At 45.2% G+C, this 13,649-nt stretch overlaps 2 protein-coding genes across 8 annotated transcripts; one reads left to right on the top strand and one right to left on the bottom strand.

Annotated features, from left to right (window-relative positions):
- The first annotated feature begins 379 nt into the window (after window positions 1-379).
- LOC115578182 (interleukin-17F-like) lies at window positions 380-8,299 on the top strand. Of its 4 annotated transcripts, none has more exons than XM_030411057.1 (3): window positions 380-442; window positions 6,952-7,172; window positions 7,337-8,299. In XM_030411057.1, exons 2-3 carry the CDS (start codon window positions 6,961-6,963, stop codon window positions 7,593-7,595), a joined length of 471 nt encoding a protein of 156 aa, XP_030266917.1. In that variant the 5' UTR covers window positions 380-442; window positions 6,952-6,960; the 3' UTR covers window positions 7,596-8,299. The 4 variants fall into 4 exon arrangements, with proteins under 4 accessions (XP_030266917.1, XP_030266915.1, XP_030266914.1 ...); XM_030411055.1 differs by lacking the exon at window positions 380-442 and adding an exon at window positions 1,244-1,322; XM_030411054.1 differs by lacking the exon at window positions 380-442 and adding an exon at window positions 1,338-1,494.
- Window positions 7,858-13,058, bottom strand: LOC115578181 (stathmin-4-like). Of its 4 annotated transcripts, XM_030411051.1 has the most exons (7): window positions 12,959-13,052; window positions 11,440-11,504; window positions 11,219-11,314; window positions 10,735-10,946; window positions 10,155-10,319; window positions 10,027-10,044; window positions 7,858-9,322 (listed from the first exon to the last, which is right to left on the bottom strand). In XM_030411051.1, the coding sequence occupies exons 2-7, from the start codon at window positions 11,450-11,452 to the stop codon at window positions 9,314-9,316; spliced, it is 513 nt and encodes a 170-aa protein (XP_030266911.1). In that variant the 5' UTR covers window positions 11,453-11,504; window positions 12,959-13,052; the 3' UTR covers window positions 7,858-9,313. The 4 variants fall into 4 exon arrangements, with proteins under 4 accessions (XP_030266911.1, XP_030266909.1, XP_030266912.1 ...); XM_030411049.1 differs by lacking the exon at window positions 7,858-9,322 and having other exon boundaries at window positions 9,329-10,044; window positions 10,735-10,943; window positions 12,959-13,058; XM_030411048.1 differs by lacking the exon at window positions 7,858-9,322 and having other exon boundaries at window positions 9,334-10,044; window positions 12,959-13,053.
- Window positions 13,059-13,649: the final 591 nt, after the last annotated feature.

Below are 13,649 nucleotides of genomic sequence, written 5' to 3'. Positions count from 1 at the left end.
GATCAAGTTAACATGAAATACATTTAGGTCATTAAGATCTCTCAGTTCATGACAAATATGCAAAATTGTGGCTGTACTCAGAATAGGTCAACATGAGGAGAGCTGGGAACAGAAACTCGGTTCCAATTTAGAAACGCGTTCTTAATTACCAGTACTGGGTTCATTTGAAAATACATTCAGGTTCTGCTTATCGGAGCCCAAACGGGACATAACAATTAATAAGGTTGCATGTGTCTGCACAGCGTGCATCAACACGATGGCATGCCGGAGAGCCAGTGTGGCTTCTCTTTGTCTAAAAGAAAACACCACAAGCTCAATGCATCCGGTTCATTAGCTGCAAGTCAGCACATCAAATCTGATTAATCGCTGAAGGAAGCATGGCATCGATGTGAGCGAGTGTCTCCTAGCCCGAGTGTCGATAAGATCATATCTTGGAAACTTGGTGAGATTTTGAAATATCATGTCAGTTGCACGAATGTTGAACGCTGTGTTCATTAAAGGAGAACTTCGGTCGATTTAAACATGCAGCTTCATTGCTCAAGCTACCCTTGACTTGCCAGTACCGAAGACGCGAACACATTTGGTCCAGCCATTACAGAGCTCCGTGAACGGAGACTTAGCATTGAACGCTAACAGCATGGGGTAAGAACTTCACACTGTGTTTTAAGCATCTTAACATGCTCCACATCTCACACCAAACGTTATGCAACATCAGCAGACACCTTAGCACACAGCACTGTAGCGTGTATGACTCAAAATGAATAAAAAAGTAGTTAAAACAGTGTGTTTGTGCAAGCAGCTGCTTACCTGTTTGTTGACATCGGCGTCTTCCGGTAGCTAGACCAAACTAGTCAATCCGTCGAGCGTGCACTTACTCCCTCACTGGCGGAGACAGAAACGTATTCCAGCATTTTCGTGTTTCTGTTCATAATGTACATGTCCATGTTACAGCCTGTCATGAGCCATGAGCCTGACAATAGCCTGTTCAGCCTGTTAAGTGCACACTCGATGGATATGCTAGTTTGGTCTAGCTACCGGAACACACGGATGTCAACAAACAGGTAAGTAGCTGCTTGCACAAACACACTGTTTTAACTACTTTTTTATTCAGTTTGAGTCATACACGCTACAGTGCTGTGTGCTAAGGTGTCTGCTGATGTTGCATAACTTTAAGTGTGAGATGTGGAGCATGTTAAGACGCTCCAGGGATCACCCCACCACTTCCCCCACATATGAGCTGAATGACTTGCTGGAGACCATCTGTGTCTGGATCATACCTGCTGGGACGTGATTGGTGCAGGGGAACAGATGACATCAGAGAAGTGAGTTTGGTGAAACAAGTGAACTATAGCAGGTTTAATGTTTGGTTCTGGTTCTGGTTCTGGTGTGGTCCCATCAGAGGATGGTCTCTAGGTTGATTTCTTCAGCTTCTCAACATTACGACTGTTACTGAGCGTCTGTTAGCTGCAGGCTAACACGTAACACACATGAATGGTAAGTTAAACAAAGGTGAAGTTGTTTTGCTATCATCAAACTAACAACATCATTGAGTGTTGGACCTGGATGCTGGTTCTACTGTTGAGCCTCCTAAAGATGTTGTGGGCCTAAACCAGTCGCTCTTTTTACACAGAGAAGCCACATTATCACAGCGGCGGATCAACAACTCTCCGCCGTTGTTCGTTCACACAGAACCAAGCAGCTCCGACATAAAGCTGCACCAGTGTGTCAGTCACACAGCAAGCCGGCGCTCCAAATAAAGGGCGTGATGGTCCACGTCATGATGATGACAGGGTGTTCACCGGGCGTCGTGTTCACATCGCTGCCGAGCCAGCAGCAGATTCTGTGTGTCGCAGGGTGGATTGAGCCCGACACAGATGTTAGCAGGTATAAAAGGTGGCAGATGGAAAACTTCAGCGTCAACACATCACAAATATCCAACTGTAGTAAAACCACTGTGTGATATTACAGCCAGAGAAATAAACACAACACTATATCACTATAATTATTTTAAAGAATACATGAATACTGACACTTTTACATGTGAATGTCTTCATGTTTGCAAAGTGTGTGGCACTTAACTTTCTGTGCAGGATCAGCTGTCGATGTGACAGAACAACATTAATGTGATGCAGAACATTCAAAATGTAGTTTCGATGAAGTGAAACTAGTGGAGATATTCATTTTTGAAAGTGAAAGATTCTTCATGCAGGTAAACAATGATTATTTTAAATAACTGATGACTGTGAACACATAAACACCAACAGTAAGTGTGATGTGTGTCTCTGGTGTCTGTCTGCTGCTCAGTGAGTCAAAGAAACAAAGAGGTTCTTAAACTTCTGGGTTTCTCTCCTGATTCCTTAAACGGCCTGTGTTAAAATAATTCTGCGATAATTTATAACTGGAGGAAGGAGATCGGAGTCAGCTCAAGATTCAAACAAGGTTTTAATCTTGTACAAGAGGAGCATTCACAGAGCAACAAGCAGGTCTGTTACAAAGTGAAGACTCAATATCTGAAGAGAAAAGCATGGTATATATCCCTCTTTGTGGGTGTGTTTTCACTCAATTAGTTCCTAATTTATGACCTGCACTTAAAGGAATACTCCACAGAGAAGGAAGTGATAAGGAAGAGTTAAGCTTCAGTGGTCACTCAATACCAGACATAGGTAATAAAATGGCGTAAAACAAGATCACAGGTTACAGGTCATGTTAAACAGTTACATTGAACATTCCTGTGTAAGACTTCAGTTCACATCTCTCTTTGAAGTACAAAATTTCTATCACAACCTATGAGCGTGGAGACGAGTGGACAGCACAGAAAAGATGCTGCTGTACACACACAGGAAGCAGGAAGTCTCTCTGATCACTGATAAGCATCGACCTGCCAGTCAAACCAGGTCAGAGCCGAGCCGGCAGAGCAGCCCTCAGAGAACCGGACCGAGCTGAGTCACAACACGACTGTAAACCAGGTCAGACTCTGCAACATGCTCACATCCTGACGCTGCACGACGTCTCAGCATATTTACAGAGCAAACAAAGGTGAAGAGAGGGGGGGCCCGAGTGAGTCAGGGGGCCCCGGGCCGCCGGGAGGCCCCGGGCTGGACCGCTGTGTTGTCATGTTGGGAAATCTTACCTGTTTCATCAGACATTAAAGCAGCTGTGATGTAGGATCTGAAGTCAGGTGATGTCATAATGTGACTCAGTTCCTGCTCGTGTCATCCTCTCGTCATGGAGAGTGACCATGAACTCCTTATCTTCATTTTTTTGTTCTACATGACAAAAGACACCAAGTGTTGGTGGTTGAGCTGCATTGTGGGTAATGTCAGGTGTCAGGTATTGGCCAGCTGCGATGATTTTACGACACATAGGTCACAGTGTGTCAGAGTCAGTGGTGTTCCTCTGAAAAGCTCTGCTCTTCCTCTGGTTCTCTGGTTCTTTACACCAACAGTTGCAGAAGTCAGTTCGATTACAGACAAATCATTAAGTTTGCTGATGACTCTGTCATAATGAGCCTGCTAAAGGGAGGGGAAGTAGATCATGGCCCAGTGGTGAATGACTTTGTCACCTGGTGTAAAGAGTCCTATCTGGAACTCAACGTGTCCAAAAGTAAGGACCTGGTAGTTGATTTTAGAAGTTCTGCACCTGCTCTGACCCAACAGAGCCAGAGGGAGGGAGGTGGAACTAGTGGAGAGCTACAAATACAGAGGAACTGTGCTGGATAATAAATTCTGTTTCCAGACTAACGCAGAGGCGATAAGTCCATAAGAAGGTCCAACAGCGTCTCTACTTTTTTAAGAGAAATGAACACGTTTAAAGGGATATTCCGGTGTAAGTTTAATCCATGGTCTGACACACCATGAAACTGTGTTACACTCCCTCTCGAGAGATCAAGTTAGCAGACCGCTAATTTACGGAGTTTTATCAACCTCAGAAACGACCGCACGACAACAATACACTGCAGTAAATGGATCCAAATATAAACCGCCACCAAAAAGCCACAAATAATGCTCAGAACAGCACCAAACTTCAGCAACAGTACAAACAGGGTCCCAGCACATATTTCGAGGTATCAAACATTTGATATAGTTGCCGTATTTGTCGGAATAGATAAACAAAACTCACCACCCGTGAAGCCTTCCTTGTTGTGGGGAAGCCCTGTGAGTCGATTACCGAGTGCAGTAGAGTCCCGCAGTAATGATGATCACTGAGCTGCGGGACTCTACTGCACTCGGTATTCGACTCACAGGGCTACAGTTTCACGGTGTGTTAGACCATGGATTAAACTTACACCGGAATATCCCTTTAATGTGAGCACAAAAATGATGACATTGTTTTATAAATCTTTTATTGAGTCAGTCCTGTCTCTTTCTGTTATTGTCTGTTTGTCAACCTTAACCTTGCTGAGTGAAACAGGCCGGTCGGTTTGTTAGTGTTGCTGGAGAGGTTATAGAGGTGACGCAGTCTCCACTCTGTGACTGATACGACCGTCATGTTCTCAGGAAGGCTCCGGCCATCATGGACAGTGATGACCACCCCTCTGTAGAGAGTTTGTGCTTGTACCCTCAGGTAGAAGGTAAAGAGTTCCCACCACAGGACTAAACATTACAAACACTCCTTTGTTGTACTGCCATTAATTACACTGAATTTGCTCTAAATTACGTCACTGTTGCACTTTCTGCTTCTTTTGCACACTGGACTTTTGGACTATTGCCTATCTTGGCGTCTCTATGTTGTGATCCTGCACTGTATTTTATTTCATGCACTCGTCCTCGTCTATCTGTGTTGTAATGCTGTCTCTATTGCTATTTATTGTCTTGTGTGTTGTGTCTGCACAGTTACACATTCAGAGCTAAGCTTTAATTGGGATAGTTTGTGTTCCCTCACTGTGAGGTAAGAGATGTGGCTGATGTGATGTTTACATGACGAGGGGCCCGGAGCAATTAAGCAAAGTTTAGCTTGAGGACAGGCCTGTATGGAGCACTAAAACTGAATTTATCTCTCATGCCAGTTGTTTAAAGCTGACCTAATGTATACATTTCCATATAAGAATGGAGAGACAAGCTCGCAGAAGCAGAGAAGGGTGGTGGCATTTTGTAGATTTCCGAGATCGAAGGCGATAGAATTTCTGATAGAGAAGGGCGAAGCATTGGGCAGAACTTTGCAAATACCAGGTAGCGGCCGCCTGGTTCGGACGCAGGCATGAGATCTGTTTCAATAAAGATTGCTCTATCATTCCATCCAGCCTGGCCTCCGCAGATTCCTTTATCAACATACTACACGCCGACACCTTGTAGCGGTGGAGAGGACAGTGGAGACTCGACGGCGAGGCCAGAGACCACCGTTGGTTTTAACATCTCAGTCTGTTATGGAGAAACTAAGTGTCTCGTCCATGTTGCACTGATTTGTGGGTTCGGCTGTCGGAACCAGAGTCAGTCTGTGACGGTGAAGTCAGCAAATCTGGGTTCAGACTCAATGTCCGGTCTGTCTGCACTGAGATACTCAACCAGCCGACTCTGTGGAGGAACACGTTATTGTGAATATATTCCTACAGACACTCAGACTCATCACAAGTAAAGTGATTCTGCTGAATTCTGCAGACTTTCGTTCTTCGCAGCAGAAGAATATTCACAGGTTTCATTAAACCTGATGAACCTTTGTAACGTGATGTTTGTAGACTTCATGCTGTCGACGATCAGATGACCTAGAAAACCTGCAACTTTAGCGTGCACAGAGGTTAAACTCCAACACCGACTGGGAAAGTGGGTCGACCATCAGGCCTCGTCATGCAAGTCTGATCTGTGTGGTTTAGAGAGGAGGATCAAAGACGCACTGATACAGAAAGAACGACAGAAAGAGAGAAAGAAAAAGAGAAAGATGGTGAAGTCATCAGCGGAAGTCCGTGTCCGCTGACACGGTGCTCTGATCAGGATAAATATCAGAGCTCACCCAACATCCAGCAGAGCCCGTGGACCCTAAAGAGTCAGACACAGTCTGAGAGATCTGCAGAACGTCCAACAATCCGGATCAGAATAAGAACCAGAAAAGTCCAAACTGTCAGCATGTTCTCAGCAGCGAACTCCTCCACAGTGACGGTAAGATTGTCATTTCATCATCTGATGTAAACCTGCGCAGTGAGTCTGAGTTCAGGAGGAGATCTCGAGCTTCAAACTCACGTCTCAGAGAGAAACACGAATATGAAGAAGTTCTGATACAAAGTTCTTTATTCATAAACCAACCAGGAATAAAACAGAACGTGTACTGACAGTAATCTGCGAGGCTGCATCGGGTCATGTGACGCGTTTTAGGACTTCTGATGTTTTTGTCACAACAAAACCAAAAGTCATGAAAAGTGATGCTGATGTAAAAATCTGCTGTTACCATGGAAACAAGAAGGGTTAGGGAACAGTGACACGTTTTATGATTTATGAATGAAAGATGTTGGATTATTTTCTATTTGTTGTTGTTTATTCAAATGTATTCAAACATTCTGAGGGATTTTATGTGTTTGTTAGAGAGCGAACAGAAAAGGACGTAACAAAGACATTTAAATCATGGATTATGTAATATTTAAGACTTTCATAAATCAAAAGAAATATTCACATTGAGTCAAACATTTTAGATTTTGTGGTGGATGTTTCACTGATGTTGTGTTTATGATTATATGGTGAAAATGGTTAATTGCAACTTAAAACATGCATTAACATTTTCTGCTGACAAAGAAGCAAATGTGAAATTTATAATTTATTATTTCACTTAATGTGAAATTGTTTCTGTAATTCATATTCAATAAATGTGAAATGTATGTTTTTTTCTGAGGGTTGATTTTATTTTGAAATATTATTATTTTCTTCATGAAGCACAAAGTGACAATATAATCTAGAAACACAGATATTGTTTTAAGTTAAAGAAGAAGAAGATCATGTCTGAAGGTGTGTTTCTCCTCCTCTTCCTCAGGCCGTCTGTATGGTGGCGATGATGATGATGATGATGATGACGGAGGCAGCAGCCATGCCAAAAGGTGGTGGCCAATCCAGACACTCACTGAAGGCACACAGGAAGACCTCTGACGGTGCGGTGGTAGAAACCATCCCCCTGCAGCTTGACACCAGCTTTTTGGTTCCCAGCAAACCCATCAGGCCGCTGGAGAACGTCTCCATCTCCCCGTGGACGTACAAGTAAGAACACACTGAACACACACACACACACACACACACACACACACACAGAAACCAGTCCATCTCTTGTAATGAGCTCGTGTGAAGAAAACAGCAGAATGGTCCTTTCACCTGTGAACTTTGACGTTTGCAGTTTTTTGACCCTTCTCTCTCTCCGTCCGCAGCAACACCCACGATGACTCTCTGTTCCCTCCGGCGTTGGCCGAGGCTCGTTGTTTGCTTGACGGCTGTCTGGACTCGGAGGGCCAGGAGGACCTGAGCCTGAAGTCCAGACCCATCATGCGCCAGGTGATGCTGCTGCGCCGAGTCAGGTCGACGGGGGCGGGGCCAGGGGCGGAACACAGCTACCACTTCCGGCTGGAGTCCCGCATCATCGCTGTGGGCTGCACCTGTGTCCGACCCATCGTCCAGCGCCAAGAGTGAAGAGCAGCAGAGACCAGACCGGCTACCGGGTCAGACCGGTACTGGTACCATTCATCTCCAAACACAACTACACACTGGAGTCAAGTTCAGGAGCAGACAGATTATTAATGGATGTGTTTCATATATAATGTTCTATTTATGTTTTATTTAAAAGACATTTTTATTTAAGTGTTTTGATCTTCAGCAGGTATTTATTAGTGATGTTGTGTTCCTGTATTTATAGTTCAGAGTGTCGACTCAATAAAAACACTGAGCCAAGAACTAAAGTGTCATCGTTTATTGATTTAAAATATAATGTGATTTCTGTACATTGTCATCATCATCATCATCATCATCATCATCATCATCATCTCACCCTGACTCCTATACAATGACGTTGCCAGGGAAACAGACTGACGCACACAAACACACCACTGTAGCTGTAAACAATGCACACAGGTGATTATCAGTCGTTCATCAGTGAAGCTCGTCCGTTCGTATCAGCAGGATGTGACGTGTGTGTGATGCCAGGCGATGGCGCTAACGTTAGCCACAGGAGCTACCGACTGTTTGCTGTTGCTGTCACAAAGCAGGAGTCTCATCCAGCAGGACTTTTGGTGCCTCGGCTTACATTAGCTTCAAACGGCTGCATAAATGCTAACATGCTAGTTTGAGTATATTGTCGCGTCGTTCAGAAATATGAGAAGAATCCAGATATAATGAATGAAAATGAAAATGTGGGGCTGTGAAAGGGGCTGAAGAGGAATGTTTTGTGAGTGTTTGAATCTGAACGTCTCGTCTGTGTTTGGACTGGCACTCGTCTTCCTGTCGTCTGTGTTTCGGATCAATCTCGTCTCATTCCTGTAACACATGAACTCTGACTTTCAGTTTTGCTTTGGCTCTTCTCAGCGAGTGTTTTTACTCTGACTTGTCTTCATTTGCTGGGACTGTAACTGTAACCTCGCCTGTAACTGTATCTGGTCTTGTCCAAGTCCAGCTGACTTCTCTGTCTGTCCTGGTTCTGGTCTTGACTTGCCCTCGACCTGAATTACGAGTCATTCTTGACTTAAAACTGCTCAGACTGATTTCACTGCCACTAAAAGTCTCTAAAGAGCCTCATGTAACTGATCAAGCCCTTCCTGTTGTAGTTTTACAGTCGGTGTAAAGATGCACACTGTCCAGCAGGTGGAGCTGTTTGTCTCTGATCAGCTGTATCCGGGCAGCATGGACTCCATGTGGACCTCCTGACAGGTGGAGGAAGTCCAGCCCACGCTTTTCTCTCAGGAGCTACAGAGGAAGACGTGGGGACGTTTTTTGGGTCCGGGTTCTGGTTTTGTTGGGTCGGGTGCAGCTTTGATAGATCGTTGTGAAGCGTTAAATCCTCGATGCGAACACAATCACACACATGAACACACTGGCACTGTTGGCATGGCAACACAGCACAGTAAAACCTCTGTGAACCATCTAATGATGACTGAATCTGCAGCGTCCAAGTTTTTCTCAGAGCCGATCTCATCAAGAAGAGTCCTGGTTGTAGAGAGGAGGTCGAGACGCGCCCTCAGTCCTCCTCCTCCTCCTCCTCCTCCTCCTCTTTTTCTTCTTCTCGCACTCTTTTCAGAGTCTCTTCCTGTCAGTCTCCAAGTCGGAGCAGCGCCGGGTTGCCGGCACATCAATCCTCAGCTCATCAGCCCTCCAAAATGGCTTCCAATTAATGTTCAGCTTGTGTTGTGATCAGGCCATCAAGACACCTGGCAGCAGAGGACAGGAGTGAGGTTAGCACACTGCTAGCACATGCTAACTACAGTGCAAAGGATCTATTTTCCTGACTCAGGCTTCGCTAAATTATGTTTTTTTCACAAGTTTTTTGTTGTTGTTGATGTTTACACTCAGTAATGAGTATTTGGACAATAAAGACAAAAGTATGTGGAGCACAAGTTCCAGCCTCTGGTGGAAAGACTGAACCTGAGTACTGGAGCTTGTTTGAGCAGAACATTAAAGGTGCAATATGTATGTAATTTTAGTTTAAAACATTTCAAACAGAAACACAATGTGGAGAAATAACGTCTCATGATGTCTGTGTATTGTGTTGCAGAGTAACAGCTAACAGCTACAGTTAGCAACAGTTAGCAACAGTTAGCAACAGTTAGCGGTGACCCTGGCTACTTGTTTCTTACATATTGCACCTTTAATGACGATGATGGTGAAATCAGGCTGCAGCATCCGTGTCCACATACTTTGGGCCATGTAGTGAACTTTAGTTCATATTGTTTATTTGAAAGTAAATTGGGAATTAAGTTTAACCGATATTTATATCTAAACTTAGGAAATATGATTCAGATCTAACAATGTTTAAAAAATGCTAAGTGAGAGTTTTTATTTTCGTCATATCGCTGTCTTCATATTCTGTGTCAGTCTACCCAGAATCCCTCCTGCTCCTGCAGCTCGTCCTCACCTCCACACTGTGCTTGTCCTGGAAGACACAAACATCACAAACTGATATTAGAGATTTGTCTCCGTGACACAGAATCTGAGTCGTCTCTGAGTCAGCGTGCAGACTGAGTGTAACACCTGCGTCCTCACCTCCTCCTGCTGCCGCTCCTGTGAGGCGTTCAGGTGCATCTGCTGCTGCTCCTTGACGGCGTCGGCTCGGTGCTCCTGGCGCTCTTTGGTCAGAGCTTTCTGAGCGACTTCACGCTCGTGCTCCCGCCTCTCGGCCAGGTGCTTCAGCAGCTCTGCCTCCTGACACTAGAGGGAGACAGAGGGAGGGTTACAGTCAGCCAACAGTTTCTTAACTTTCAGATTTACTGAACAGATTTCATTTCACTTGTTGTCTCAGCTGTGTGACTACGTGTCTGTCAGGTATGAACACTTGTTTCTTGTTGGGCTGATTGTGGGGTTCCTCAGGGGTCAACGTTTGGTCCACTACTTTTTCATCCACACTAAAATATGTCAACACCCCCTTTAGGACTGTCTCTGCACAGACATGCATGTTTCCTTCATCGTGGTATGAAATCATCTCTGATGTTGTCGTTTAGCTTGAAGCATCGTTAGTGTAGCCTCACTGAGCTGCTGGCTCAGCTGTAAACTCTTCTATCAAACATGAACAATCAGTGGACTGCTGTTGTCCTGACTTGTGTGAAACCCCCAGCGCTCCACACACCTTCCTCCTCTCTTGAGCAGCATCCAGTTTCTTCTGGATCTCTTCCAGCGAGGGTTTCTGGCGTGGCGGCGTGGTGGCCCTCAGCTCGGGGCCACCGTCGAAGGTGGGCGGCTTCAGGATGACCTCGAAGGCCTGGCCGCTCGTCCGCTTGCTCAGCTCGATCACCTCCATGTCCCGGATGTTGCACAGGTTCAAGTCCACCACGCCTGCTGCTGCAAAAAGAGCACGAGACGATAAACTCACCACCATCTGACAGAGAGTCGTCCACTTTGATGATTCTCTGTGTGGGTTCACTCCCACATGCAGTCAACACACAGGCAGGGTCATTATAGAACAATCTTTTGGTTATTTTTTACATTTTAAAACAAGGAGAATCCTGCAGTGACTGCAGTCATTAAGTTAATGATGTCTCTGTTCCACTGATAATTGCTCTATAATGAATCTAAAGGAAACTTCATCTACACAGACTCAGAGAGCTGCTGACCTTCCTTCTTGTCGGCTGTGGCGTCTCTGGGTTGGGGGAGGATGCAGGAGCAGAAGAGAGACACCAGGGGGAGCTCTCGCATCTTCTCTCTGTATGCTGGAACATTCAGGGACAGAGAAAAAGAAAAACTGCAGTTGAGCCATAAATATGTGCCGATTCAGTCAAACGAACACTTTACATCACCTCATATCTGTCAGAGGTATAAGTGAGTGAGGTTTTACCTGCCAGAGTCATCCTGCTGCTGCTGTCCTCTGTCAAAGACACTGTGGTGAGGTAGAGTCTGTTCCTGAGGACACACACACGACAACACTTCATCAAACACAGTCGAGTCAGTTCAGCAGAATAACTGCAACACTGAACTGAAACACTTGTAGGATCTTTGTTCCCTGAGTGAAGCCTGTCAGGCTCGACACGCTTCAGCCTCTCCTGCAGGAGCTGCTGTGGAGCCTGTCAGGCGAAACTCAGGGAACTAAAGCTGAAATTAAAACAGCCAGCCTCCGTTTGGATGATTTAAGAAACAAAAAACACTTCAGGATATAAAGGGAGACAAAAAGTGGAAGACGCAGACGAACTGATCTTAACATTCTGAAGTTTCAGGTTTCAGGTTTGTTTAGTTTGAAACGTGTTTTCACATTTGTTGAACAAACATGAACATCTGCAGATGTGACATGCAGCTCTGAATCTAAAGCTCACACACTCAACTTTTACCTGATTTCTCTGTTAAACGATAAAAAAGTGTTTTTCTTATGATTGATCTGTCTCTGCGACTGAACAGCATTCTGATTCACAGGTCAGACTGCAGCTCCATCATCTGAGTCATTCCTATAAATATGAGTCTGATCTGTTTTTGATTCAGCAGCTGTGACTCCAGGAGATTTAAATACTTCAGCTGATGAGCGAAGACTGAATCAGCAGTAAACACAGAGACACGACCGGCTGCAGGAGGTTCAGCTCAGAGGGCCCGTCAGTCAAACTGAGTCACAACAAACTCAGCAGCAGCAACATTCAGAGCACAAACACCACCAACCAACCTCCACACAGCTGCAGGCTAACTGTCTATCATTTATCTGTCTGTTTTGCATGTTTTACATCAATACTGAATCTCTGCAACATGCAAAACAAAGACAAATGCCAAACTGAGCTGATTCTTCAGTCTGAACAACACAAAGAGACTCAGACAGATAAAAACTGATTATTTTCACCTCAGAGGAAACAAACCAAAAGACTGAAAACCAACAATCACAGCAGTCGTCTATTCTCCACTCCATTATCCTTAAAGAGCTGCTGCAGACACAGTGTGAACACTGGCCTGTGTGTGTGTGTGTGTGTGTGTGTGTGTGTGTGTGTGTGTGTGTGCAGGGTCTAAGCGATGATGTCATTGTTTCCAGTGAGCGCATCACGTTCTGCAGAGAGTCGAGCACGCAGCTCAAACACCAAACTGATCACAAAGACTAAGAGCAGAATAAAAGAAAAGATCCGAGACACAAAGACAGAAAAAGATGAAGACGAAGAAAAAGAAACTGCAGACGAACGAAAGAACGAAGAGGAGAAACAGAACCAGACGAGAGAACGCTGCTTCACCTGCTCACAGTTCTGTCTGTTTAAAAGAAGCTGCAGCCGGCGGAGCTGCAGACATGCAGGAAACTACACAATAACACAAAACACTCACAAACATACAAAGTGTGTGTGTGTGTGTGTGTGTGTGTGTGAGTGTGTGTGAGAGAGAGAGTGTGTACTCACCCTGCAGTGATGCTCGGTCTCTGTTCAGACTGAAGATCTGCAGCTCAGCAGCATCAGCACCAAACAGCAGCCTGCTGCATGACATCACCCACGGGTGATCTGATTGGCCGGGGTGATACTGGGCTGTGATTGGTCCAGCAGGGCAGAGGGAGGGGGAGGAGGAGGAGGAGCAGGAGCAGGAGGGGGAGGGGGAGGAGGAGCAGCAGGAGGGGGAGGAGGAGGAGGAGCAGCAGGAGGAGGGGGAGGGGGATCAGAGCAGTGGAGGTTCTTATTTCAGAGGAATCCTCCTGATCAGAGAGTTTTCATCAGAATCAGAACCACCGGGTCATTAAGATGGAACGAGCTCTGTGACGGGAACCTGATCAGTTACTGTGACACTGATCGATCACATGTCACTGATGAGGTCATGTGCTGCAGATCTGCTGTTGTTCTGTTCACATTTTGTTCTTTTATTGTCTGAAAATGAAAGTTTGTCATAATTATGTACCTACGACTTGTTTTATCTGCATGTTATCACATCCAGTCAGAAGGAACAGAATGTAGAAGACAACATGGAATAAGAGACAGAAACAGTCAAGAAGAACAATCTGTAGTTCACATGTCCAGTGTACAACACGGACCGGTACCAGCCGTGAGCAGCGTAGCACCCAGGGACCAGACGGACCGGAGCCACAGAACTTTATTGCACCGG

The sequence above is a fragment of the Sparus aurata genome, unplaced genomic scaffold (genome assembly GCF_900880675.1).
Source record: "Sparus aurata unplaced genomic scaffold, fSpaAur1.1, whole genome shotgun sequence".
Classification (NCBI taxonomy): domain Eukaryota; kingdom Metazoa; phylum Chordata; class Actinopteri; order Spariformes; family Sparidae; genus Sparus; species Sparus aurata.
This window is presented reverse-complemented; position numbering and strand designations above follow the sequence as displayed.

What these genes read in the sequence shown, in the direction of transcription:
- LOC115578181 (XM_030411048.1), bottom strand. An exon ending in CTGCTCAAGAGAGGAGGAAG is followed by an intron (nt 10,320 to 10,734) that starts GTGTGTGGAGCG and finishes GTCTCCCTCTAG; the next exon opens with TGTCAGGAGGCAGAGCTGCT. An exon ending in AGGAGCGGCAGCAGGAGGAG is followed by an intron (nt 10,045 to 10,154) that starts GTGAGGACGCAG and finishes TGTGTCTTCCAG; the next exon opens with GACAAGCACAGTGTGGAGGT.
- LOC115578182 (XM_030411053.1), top strand. Translation starts at nt 6,057, where the DNA reads ATGTTCTCAGCAGCGAACTCCTCCACAGTGACG. An exon ending in CGAACTCCTCCACAGTGACG is followed by an intron (nt 6,090 to 6,951) that starts GTAAGATTGTCA and finishes CCTCTTCCTCAG; the next exon opens with GCCGTCTGTATGGTGGCGAT. An exon ending in ATCTCCCCGTGGACGTACAA is followed by an intron (nt 7,173 to 7,336) that starts GTAAGAACACAC and finishes CTCCGTCCGCAG; the next exon opens with CAACACCCACGATGACTCTC.